Source organism: Etheostoma cragini, chromosome 16 (genome assembly GCF_013103735.1).
Source record: "Etheostoma cragini isolate CJK2018 chromosome 16, CSU_Ecrag_1.0, whole genome shotgun sequence".
Taxonomy (NCBI): Eukaryota; Metazoa; Chordata; class Actinopteri; order Perciformes; family Percidae; genus Etheostoma; species Etheostoma cragini.
Genome location: NC_048422.1, coordinates 22,810,702 through 22,822,463, shown reverse-complemented (window position 1 = coordinate 22,822,463; position 11,762 = coordinate 22,810,702). Strand labels below are relative to the sequence as shown.

Below are 11,762 nucleotides of genomic sequence, written 5' to 3'. Positions count from 1 at the left end.
GTGTTCCTCCCTCATACTTCACTGAGGTGCCCTTGAGGAAGGCCGTTAACCCCAACCACTCTAGTGGTGAGACTGGTTGTGCTGGGCAGCATCCGGGTACGAATGTGGAACTGTGTGAATGTTTTGCAAATGAGAATTAGTTCTCAATTGACTTACCTGGATAAATGAAGGTTAAATAAAAAAATTAAAAGTAAGCAGTAGCTGGCTAAGGCAACATCACTTTTCTCTATCTCTCAACAAGCAAGTGTAAGTGTAGTGTTTGTTAATCCCAAATATTCAAAGTAAGAGAGGGACAGTATCCTGAATTGGTCACTTTCAGATGATTGAGATACATAACCGGGATAGCTACAAGTGTACAAACGATCAAATTGTTTTATCAAATCAAACCAAAGTTTCTCTCTCACAAAATGTCTAATAAATCAACAGAAAGTCACAGTCCAGAATGCAAAAAGTCCTATGTGCCCTAGTTCAATAAACTACTTTACAAGGAGGCACTGAGCCGGATAAGAGTAGACTTGGATGGAGGTGGCTGAGGTGTAACGCACATTAACATTAAGACTTATCTCAACTGTAGTAGTTCCAAAAGAGACCAGGAAGTCCACATCTTCACCAGAGTAGGTCAAACAGCTAGTTGAACCTGAAGATCCATCCGAACTCGCTCCGGGGATCCACTCGCTCCCGGCAGCACGCTGGTGCTCAGAGAAGGCGAGGAAATCCAGCCGGCTCTTGGAAGAGCTGCCATCTGCCTACCGCTATGTACATCTCTGGTTCTCTTCCTTTGAGACGATGTCCAGAAACGGAACATAAACTTGTGGGTTATCTCCTCCTTTAGCCACTCTCACTCTTCTGTCTGTTCTCCTTCATGCTGCTTTTGTTAGTTGTTTTCCCTTCCCCCGGCTCACAGGTGTGTCTGATTTATCGTCCCACCTTTCTTTCCTGTCTTGTTTCCAAAGAGTTGTTCTGTACCCCGCCCCCTTCTGCTACAAGCATGCTGTTTAACTATTGCCATAAAAAAATCCTTTTTAAAAACATACCTTTTATTAGATAGAATACATCAGAGAGCATGACATGCAACAAAGGCCCAACTGGACTTGAACTCGGGGACGTTTTAATAACGTCCCAGCATCTCAAACCACTGCAACCAACGATTATTTTCATTGTTGATTAATCTGTTGATTATTTTTCTTGATTTCTTTTTTTACAGCAAAGTTGTTTGGACTATTAAATGTCAGAAATTGGTGGCCAGGTTGGCTCAGTGGTAGAGTAGGCGCCTAGAGGCTTATGTCTCAATGCAGAGGCTCATATTCTGCATCATAAAAATCAGGAAATGGCTCCTAAAGATATTCAGTATACTGAGGAGAGAAGAAACAAGAAAATATTCACATTTAAGAAGCTAGAATCTGACTTTTTTTTGCTCACAAAATGACTCAAATCGATAGCGGTTCATTTAATAGTCACTAATCTGTTCGTCTTTGCAGCTCTATTACATTTGTGTGTGTGTTTCAGGGCAAACATTGTGATTGCGACACCGGGCCGCCTGGAGGATATGTTCAGGAGGAAGGCCGACGGTCTGGACCTGGCCGGCGCTGTCAGGAGCCTGGACGTGCTGGTTCTCGACGAGGCCGACAGACTCCTGGACATGGGTTTCGAGACCAGGTGCTGAATAAAACTTTTTGTACTCATCGGTGAAGGAACGAGAGTCCTATAAGACTAATAGATGATTTTGTTGGGGTCTGTGTGTGTGTTTCCGGGTCCAGTCTGAATACCATTTTAGGCCACCTGCCTAAGCAGAGGCGCACCGGCTTGTTTTCGGCCACTCAGACTCAGGAGCTGGAGAAGCTGGTGCGGGCCGGCCTCAGGAACCCAGTACGCATCACTGTCAAAGAGAAGGGCGTGGAGGCCACCGCCAGCCAGAAGACGCCCTCCAGACTCTCCAACTACTACACCGTGAGTCCCCCGCCGACTGTTTCACGGCCGTCAGAACCCAAATTAAGATGTATTCACACATGGATGCTCATGTTGTCATTTCAGATATGTAGATCAGAAGACAAGTTCAACAACCTGGTGGCGTTTCTAAGGCAACACAAGCACGAGAAGAATTTGGTCTTCTTCAGGTACGTTAAGATCTGTTAATATGTACGGTTTAATCGGCCTTTCTGCATGGCCAAAACATGCCGTAATATAAACCCCTGATTGGTTTTGTCCAATAACGTTAACACAAACAAGACGACCGGGTCTTTAAAACTGTTTACAAAAAGCAAATGTCGGCATTAACTTTGTTCAATTTTAATATGAACGGAAAGTAAGATGGCTGGAAGATGCAGACCAAGTTATGTTTTGCCTGCAGTTTTAGCCACAAGTGAAATACTACTACTAGCACTACTACTTCTACTATAAAACAAGCTCACTAGAGTTTGTATAAAACTTTTGAGAGCAGCTTTGAGGGAAAACATTTATTTATTAAATGCCTTTGACTTTTTGGGGCATAATTCCTCTTTGTTTTTACAAATCTTACATTAGTTTTGGGACATAGTGTGGTTTAATCTGGCACTTGCCTTGAAAGTAAAGGTTTTTTTCTGTCAGGTCTACAGTTACTGACTGAGATGACTTGTTATTGTCTCCCCATCAGCACGTGTGCGTGTGTGGAGTACTACGGCCGAGCTCTGGAGACTCTGGTCAAGAAGGTGACGGTCCACTGCATCCACGGCAAGATGAAGAACAAACGCAACAAGATCTTTGCAGACTTTCGGGCCCTGAAAAGGTAAAACTGTGTACCGGAAATAAATATATCTGGTTGTGTGTAATCGGCACTTTATGACTTGTATATCATTTTGTGTGTGTGGTTTTTGTTGCAGTGGCATCCTGGTGTGTACAGATGTGATGGCCAGAGGGATTGATATCCCTGAAGTTAACTGGGTGCTGCAGTACGATCCTCCCAGCAGTGCCAGGTAAGGGAGCCAAGTTAAATCTCTGAAACCTTCACGATTGGGTCAAATTATGTTAGTATAGTGCTATTTTTGTCATGATAAAACTGGCATCTTTTCATCAATGTACTTAAAATAGGCCACAAATTTATGGCTTATGTTTTTAAAGGCTTGGTCCTTGCCTAACAGATGGGTACTGTAGTTTTCTTAAACTAGAGGAAATGGTCCTTTTGTTGGGACTATCTTCGGCAGCAAACTGATCTTTCATTTTAAGATGTTTCCTGATATATTCATTCACAAAAGCTCAGTATTTCCTTCTTGTTGTCTTTGTCTCGGCCACCCCAGCGCGTTTGTACATCGATGTGGACGTACCGCACGTATCGGCAATCAGGGCAACGCCCTCGTCTTCCTGCTGCCAATGGAGGAGTCCTACGTTAAATTTTTGGCCATCAACCAAAAAGTGAGTTCTTTTCCATCACTTTATCCCTGCTCTACCCCCCATTAGGTCCATATAGATATGAGCACTATAAAGACAGGGGACTGTTAGCCACGTATGTTTTAGGATAATTTGAATTGGACACATACAATATTGTCTTTTTGTCGTTTCCTCAGTGCCCGCTGCAGAAGATGCTCCTCACAGGGGACGTTGTGGACGTGCTGCCCAAAGTGAAGGCCATGGCTCTGGCCGACCGAGCCATGTTCGACCGAGGCATGAGAGCCTTTGTGTCGTTTGTCCAGGCCTACGCCAAACACGAATGCAGCCTCATCTTCAGGATCAAAGGTGAAAACTTCCACGTTCCCATCTCCCATCCGATTCTGCAGTATGCCTAAAGTACAAACATAACACTCTGTGCCGCATTTCTGGGTCTAGATCTGGACTTTGCCGCCTTAGCCCGCGGCTTCGCCCTCCTCCGCCTGCCCAAGATGCCCGAGCTGAGGAGGAAAACGTTTCCAGGCTTCAAGGCGACGACGATAGACACAGACACCATCCGCTACAAGGACAAGCACCGGGAGAAGCAGAGGCAGAAGATGCTCGCTGAGCTGAGAGAGAAAGGCGACACCCCCTTTCCAAAAAAGAACTTCATCAAGAATAAGGCCTGGTCGAAACAGAAGACCAGGAAGGAACGCAAGAAAAAGAGGTCGGCCAAGAGGAAGCACAACGAGGTATTTTCTAGGGCTTACACTCAATTTAATCAACACATCTGTAGAGGAATCATGCAACAGCCCCACTTTAAATCTTGTTTTAACCAGAGATGTGCTCAGAAGTATCTTGGAAATAAGTCATTCAGCATGAATAAGCCCAAAAATGACTAACAGGGGGAAGCCCTAGTATTTTTATTTTAAATATTTTGATGGAACCACCCGAGGGCTGGATTTATTGGACTGTATTTATAACTGTTTTGTGTCTGCAGGGCTCCGACGTGGACGACGAAGACATGAAGGAGCTTTTAAATGACACTCGCATCCTCAAGAAACTAAAGAGAGGGCAGATCAGCGAGGAGGACTTTGAGAAACAGATAACGAGCGGAACGAAGTCCAAACACAAAACAGAAGAACCACCGCTCGACGGCGGGGAGGATGTGTGATCAGCTGTGTCCGACTTGTAAAAAAAAAAAAAGCAGAATTTAATTAAACCTTTGTTTACCTTTTGATAAAATGGATTTTATTGGAGGACTTTGAGTTATAAATAAAGTTTGATGAGTTCGTCGCTGACAGCAGACGGGGTGAGGACGCCCAGGTCGGTGAAGAGGAGGGTGATGAGGGAGGGGGGGGTGTAATCGATCATCGGATGCTCCTCCGACAGGTTCTCTACAGTCTTCAGGGTATCAGCTTTGTACTGCGGAGGCGAGAAGAAGACTTGTAAAGACACAGAACACAAAATTAGTCTAGATGGGATTTTCTTCGCCACCATACCTTGAATTTATCAGGCACGTCCTGTTGGTTGAGCGGGTAGAGGCGGACAAATTTAAAACTCTCCGCCACGACGTAGAAGGGCTTGTTGTGAGCTTTAGAGCACATGGCCGTCTGATAAGTCCCGATCTGCATCAGCAAAGGTCAAACATTCAGGTCTCTGCATTCAGGTCTCTGCATCACACGCAGCTCTACAAAGTAACTAAGTTGTCTTCTTTTATTACACTGACTCTCACCTTGTTGATGATCCCTCCGCTCTCAACGACTCCCTCTGCACCAACAATCACTAGGTCTACTTTCTCCAACACATACCTGTGGAAAATGACCAATAAGTTCCTGTTGACAATGTATAACACGCTTTCTTTAAACTTGATAATAAATGTTTTTACCCGACAGCTGCATCCAGAACCACTGTTACTGGGACATTGAGCTTTCTGAGGGCGTCTGCCATCTGTCGCCTGAATGGAGAAAGACAAAAAAATCACATTCTGTGTGTGTGTGTGTGTGTGTGTCCCAGAATTAAACACACTTTCCTGATGCTGTTCACTCACCCGGCTGAGTCGGGCTGCGATTCAGTCACATAGACAGAGAAGCGCTTCTTCTCAGCTGCAGCTTTTTCCAGAACCCGGAGAACGACTCTGGAGTACGAATGAGTCAGGATTTTCTGGGAGAGGAACGTTTTACAGATATGAGGCAGGGAGGGGGGTTTGTCATTAATTAACTTACTGTGTGTGCAGACAGCGTGCTGTATGTCTGCACACGGTGCTGCTCATGAGTATAGTAACCCATGCTTAAGTTGACTAAAAAGAGGAAAAAAACAATCGTCTTTTGTAATTTAATCTTAATGCCTTAATTGAAAAATCCAACCTTTAAGTACACCAATTTTCTTTGTGTATGAATAATAAATAAATGTTTTTCCTTAAAATACAGGGGGCATGAGTATACACCCCCCCTGTGTTAAATTCCCATAGAGGCAGGCAGATATTTATTATTAAAGGCCAGTTATCTCATGGATCAGGGTACTATGCATCCTGATAATCACATCATCACATACCCTCCACCATACATAGAGATAGGCATGGGGAACATTCCCTAAAATCATCTCTCAAATCAAACCAGCTGTTAGTCTAACTGGAATAAAACCATGCCAACAGTACATATATCGTGTAAAACATACTCACAGCGCCGTCTTTGATGAAGGTGTGACAGAGCTTTGCCACTTTGGCCCTGGACATTGAGATCTTCTCTAGAAACAGTTCTCCTCTCTCCTCCATCACCTTCTTACAGCGAGACAGATCCTGACGGGCAGAGTTGAAAAATGTTGACGGGTTTTTGCACATATTTGAGAAGCAGAAACACACTAATGTTCTCATTGGTTCTCCTGTCACCGAGGAGACTAGCCCGGTTGACACCAGACCCGCTCAGGGGAAGGTTCATTGGCAGACCCTTTCGCCAACAGACGCCGATCAAATGTCTCTGGGTGCAATCAAATAGACCTTCAACCAATCAGAGCGAACATCTTAACCAGTCAGCATGCTGCAGAGCTCGTTCACCAAATTTAAAAACTGCTTCAACGTCACTGCGTTATCGTCATCGTGTAAAGCTCAGCGGTTGTGGTTGGTGTCTCGATTTAGAAAAATTGAAAAATGGGCTGTGTCTAACATTAGAAAAAAATCTAATTCTCCCTCAGAGGATCGTCCAGAGAAGACTCGGGACCCTTTACCGGCTTCATTTGAAGGACTTTCTGCTCCTCCCTCTTCATAACCGCTGGCGACGTAGGGATGGTGGAGCAATAAGACTATATTATACGTTACCAGGGGCAACAAAAGAAAGGGGGTTTTTGTCTAAAATTTTAAATTGTATACTTCCTTTTTATGGGGGGAGGGAGGGGGTTAATAGAAGGGTGTCTTGTTATAATTGACATTGTAATGTTGCACTGTATCCTGACTGTACCTTCTCTTAAACAATATATTAATATATATATAATATATAATATATAATATTGGCCTAAGACCTGATAAGACCTGATAATTAGATCAAACAGGAGGCCGCCTGGGTGGAGCAAAGCTAGGACAAAGCCAGTAGTAACTGGTGTCTCGGCCCCGGTGTTAAAAGGTCTTGTATTATTTTTTGTGACAATCTTTAACACCAAGGATTTAACTTAATATTATTCTGTTTATACGTTGCAGGTTCTACATCATAACCATTTAAAGCAAACCAGACCGACAGCAGAACGTACGTTGTGTACTTCTATACACATGACATAAATGTCAGACTGACAAACTGATGTGTGATGTGCATTCTTTATAGAAAACGATCATTTTTTTACAACTGTCTCGTGGATTATTGCCTCTAGAAGTGACTTATTTAACTTTTGCTTTGTTCAACCCTGGTGTTGTCCTCCAAGGTCAAAACTGAAAAATAACAATTTTTTGAGACTTTTTGACTGTTTTTTTTTTACGTGTTTGAAATACTTTGTTGAAAAATCGTTTTGACGCTTTTTTTTTTTCAACTTTTTTTTAATTTTGTAACACTATGTAATATTTGGACTATTTGGATGAAAGAATCCCAAATTTCTGATGTAGAAACTTTTCAGGGAGGGTTAAGAAAGAAAAAATAATAGCAATACTTCATGCTATCAAGTCGCAACCCTAACCCTCCCGAATAAACCGCAGCACAAATAAAATCTGCACCCACATATCGTGAAAGAAGCGAATCAGGACAACGGCATGTCGAGCCGAGAGAGAGAGAGAGAGTGTGTGTGTGTGTGTGTGAGTGTGTGTGTGTGTGTGTGTGTGTGTGATTCATCAGAGTCTGCCCCTGACGACATCTACACACTGCTATTGGCTCAAAGTCATAGCGCCCCCTAGTGGCAACAGGAAGTAGTCCTAAAAGACAAGGTGCCATACTTCAACGAACTCCTCCTAGAGGTTTCATCAGATCAACTTCATATTCAGTCTGAGTCATCTAAAGACCTTAACAATGAAGTGTGTGTGTGTGTGTGTGTGTGTGTGTGTGAGCCCTGCCACTCACCTGATGCTCTAGTGATGTGAGACTAATGAAGCGCAGGAAGAGCTCTCCTCCGGAGGACACGGCCACGGAGGAGTCCACTCCCGTCAGACGGTCTGTGGCCCACGTCAGGCTCTCCCTCAGGCCCAGGATGGTTTCACCTGAAGGGGGACAGGGACAGGTTGGGGTTCACTACCAAAACAGGACACCTGTACTCTTCTACATCTCAGAAACACTTCTTGTACTTTTAACTCAACTACATTTGTTAAGTTACTTTTCAAATGACAGCTTTTCATCCCCGTCCTGTCCAGAGAAAACCACGTATCTCCAGATGTGTTCATGGTGGCTGTTTGTGATGAACTGAAGGATGACGAGATCCTGTGTGTGTTGTTCTTAAGCTAAATAAAGTCTTTAAAAAGCCTCTTGAATCAGCTGGAAAGTGCATCATCACTAAGCTGATAAAATGTAAAGTTTTAAAACTTTACAGGACAGAGACGCCACAAACGTGGTGATCTTATAGACCATGATGCATTGCTGTAGATTAAACTAGCCAACAATACATAAAGCAGATAAAATGAGCACAACCTTAACCCTCCTGTCGTCTTCAGGTCAAATTTGGACCCCTTTCCAAAAAGTTTCTAAATCATAAATTTGGGTTTCTTTCAAATAAATTACAAAAAAAGTAACTTGGATGGTTCCCAACAACGCTCCTCACAAGTTAAATTAAAAATCAGTTCACTACTTTCATTGAATTCAGGTGTTATTTGTCAATTGTATAGCATTTGGAGAAAACATTGATAGAAGAACTAGTGTGTGACAAATGTAAAAAGAAAAGAACAAATGTCAATAAAAAGTGACAAAAACGTAAACAACTGGGCCAAAAATGTGAAAAAGTGACAAAAAAGCTTAAAAAATTTGAGGAAAAAAAAATGAAAAGGCTTAGAAAAAGTGGACAAACATTGAATAAGTGACAAAAACCTAAAAAGGTTGAAAAAGAAAACGTTGATAAAAGGTTTTACATTTGAAATTTTGACAACAACAAAAAATACAAAATTTGCCGCAAGACAACACAACAGTTAACATTAATAATAACAATAATAATAATAATAATAATACATTTAATTTATATTTACACAAGTCCCAACAGCAACATGATGAAACAGGTAAGAGCTGAAAATAAAAACACGGAGAACACGAAAATAAATAACAAAAATACAAAAATATAAAAAAAACAGTTAGGAAAAGGGCAACAGTAGTAAATATTAGCAAAATATTAAATATAGCAGAAATATTACTCCAGGAACACTTTACTGCAACATGCAGTACATAATGCCGGGGTGGCAGTAGCTCCCGTAAGTCCCCGTACGGACCAAATCCTGGTGGTGGTCTGGGAGCTGGACCGGTGCCGGTTCACCTCCTGGGCACTGCCAGGGTGCTCTTGAGCAAGGCACCAACCCCCCCCCCCCCCCCCAGACTCTGACATCTCTCCATTAGTGCATGTATAGGTCCTGAGCATGTGTGTGTAATGTGTGTATAAACAACAGAGTTTAATAGAATAACGTTACTAATACTTCAGGTTTTGAATGCAGGACTTGTACTTGTAGTACTTGAGTACTTCTACTCAAAGTAACGGATCTGAATACTTCTCCCTCCGCTGCAGGACAGGTGGAGTGATGCTGGGATTAAACACACACACACACACACACACACCTTTGTCTCTCTTGAGGAACTCGAGCAGGGTGCGGATGGCGGCCACAGCAGAGGCCATGTCCGGGTCTTTCCTCATCTGGGCCCTGAAGTACTCCACCAGCTCTGACCCGGGTACAGGGGGGACAAACACGGTTAGACTGTGACGCCACTACACGTGACATATGAGGGGGAAAAGGGGGGACCGTGAAGCCTCGTACCTTCTTCATTCATCGTGGAACCCACACGAGAGCCTTAAAGCTGGAACCGTTAGTCTTTAACAAACAGCTGGGAGTTGAGTCTGACCCGAAAATATTCACACATGCAGCGTCGCTGCCGCTCAAATCAAATTATACACCAAATTTAAAAAAATAACTGATTTTAAATCAACACTTTCACCTTGACTTCTCAGAAAGCGTCCTAAAAACCAGGTCTGAGTCACTGTGGTAACGTTTATTATCACTATTCGCCGAGAAATGCGTGTTGACCATAGGGTGTTGACGTGTCGCGGAGAGATGACGTACTACGTTTTTAGCCCCAATACGTTGAGACCCCTTTAGGTGCTGTCGGAAATATTGCCACAAATGTGCGTTTTGATGGATTTTGATGGGAAGATTATGCCTGACATAGTGTAGCCTATACTTGGGATTTTTGTATACACTTATTTCTTTATTTTTATATTCCTTACACTTATTTATCTATGAAGTTTTATGCAACAATCAATAAGAAAAGGAACATAAATGAGTTCAAATGAGCACAACCATCAATACACACCACAATTAAATGCAACATACACCTTTTAAATACAATTTAAATGAATAAATCTATGATTGTCTGTATAGAAGTGTGACCTTGTCTGATATTTTAGCCTTTTGAGGAAAAGCTCAGAGACCAGAGACCCGTAATGGAGAAGGTTTTACCCAAATTAGCATGAACGTCCTTATACATTTCACTGAACTACATTTTAATATTTTGTTGTGGATAACTGTGATATTTTGGTCATGTTAGCCTTTATAGAGAGGCCTGGGCACTGGTGTAGTCTACATGATACGCAGATATACGCAGTACTGTATACCAACGAAGAAAGCTCCAGGATTTCCGTATATCCACTTAAAAATACCCAATGACACGATACAACCTACTTTCTATTTGATTTTTGATATATTTTTTGTTGTCATCTGTGTTTTACTTTCTTCACTTGGGCTAAATAATGTTATTTCCTCCATAAATCACTAGTTAATCACTAGTTAATCACTAGTTAATGGTTAAAAATGAGCTCCGGCTCAACCAACTCCAACAGTAAAATCCTGTTTTTACACTAATGCATGAGTAATAATAATCTAATGATATAATATACAATAGTAGAACAGTCAGCACCAATAATACTTTAAATCTATTATACTTATACAAACATTTACATAAATAACATTTACAATGAAGGACTTTTACTTTGCACACTGTGATATGCCTACGAGTACTTTTACTTAAGTAGAAGATCTGAGTACCTCACCACTGCAGGATTTTACTTCTTACAGTATTTTCCCCCAGTAGTATTGCTTAAATAAGTAGTATTGTAAAAGATCTGAGTACTTCACCACTGCAGGATGTCACTAGTTACAGTATTTTCCCCCAGTAGTATTGCTTAAATAAGTAGTATTGTAAAAGATCTGAGTACTTCACCACTGCAGGATTTTACTTCTTACAGTATTTTCCCCCAGTAGTATTGCTTAAATAAGTAGAATTGTAAAAGATCTGAGTACTTCACCACTGCAGGATGTCACTAGTTACAGTATTTTCCCCCAGTAGTATTGCTTAAATGAGTAGTATTGTAAAAGATCTGAGTACTTCACCACTGCAGGATTTTACTTCTTACAGTATTTCCTCCAGTAGTATTGCTTAAATAAGTAGTATTGTAAAAGATCTGAGTACTTCACCACTGCAGGATGTCACTAGTTACAGTATTTTCCCCAGTAGTTTTGCTTAAATAAGTAGAATTGTAAAAGATCCAAGTACTTCAACACAAGTAAGTAGTATTGTAAAAGATCTGAGTACTTCACTGCAGGATTTCACTTGTTAGTATTTTTCCCTTCAGTAGTATTGCTTAGGTAAGTAGTATTAGTAGTAAAAGATCCGAGTACTTCGTCCCCCACTTCTCTACAGACAGATCCCCACGTCTAACACCAGACTTCGGGTAGTTTTTATCAGTTTTATCGGCCGCAGCCTCTTTGTTCT

General features: G+C 41.9%; 2 protein-coding genes across 2 annotated transcripts in view; one reads left to right on the top strand and one right to left on the bottom strand.

Moving 5' to 3' along the window:
• The window catches only part of ddx55 (DEAD (Asp-Glu-Ala-Asp) box polypeptide 55), an 8,830-nt gene extending 4,045 nt beyond the window's left edge, over positions 1-4,785 (top strand). The window contains exons 6-14 of the mRNA XM_034896117.1: positions 1,507-1,656; positions 1,758-1,947; positions 2,032-2,114; positions 2,630-2,761; positions 2,856-2,948; positions 3,270-3,384; positions 3,537-3,705; positions 3,796-4,088; positions 4,337-4,785. Of these exons, the coding sequence (XP_034752008.1) occupies positions 1,507-1,656; positions 1,758-1,947; positions 2,032-2,114; positions 2,630-2,761; positions 2,856-2,948; positions 3,270-3,384; positions 3,537-3,705; positions 3,796-4,088; positions 4,337-4,510 (1,399 nt within the window). The 3' untranslated portion in view covers positions 4,511-4,785. The remainder of the gene's footprint in view (positions 1-1,506; positions 1,657-1,757; positions 1,948-2,031; positions 2,115-2,629; positions 2,762-2,855; positions 2,949-3,269; positions 3,385-3,536; positions 3,706-3,795; positions 4,089-4,336) is intronic.
• Positions 4,579-10,057, bottom strand: eif2b1 (eukaryotic translation initiation factor 2B, subunit 1 alpha). Its single transcript, XM_034896176.1, has 9 exons — positions 9,752-10,057; positions 9,555-9,656; positions 7,869-8,005; positions 6,017-6,133; positions 5,387-5,499; positions 5,225-5,293; positions 5,072-5,147; positions 4,839-4,964; positions 4,579-4,761 (listed from the first exon to the last, which is right to left on the bottom strand). The coding sequence occupies exons 1-9, from the start codon at positions 9,762-9,764 to the stop codon at positions 4,606-4,608; spliced, it is 909 nt and encodes a 302-aa protein (XP_034752067.1). The 5' UTR covers positions 9,765-10,057; the 3' UTR covers positions 4,579-4,605.
• Between the last annotated feature and the right edge of the window lie 1,705 nt (positions 10,058-11,762).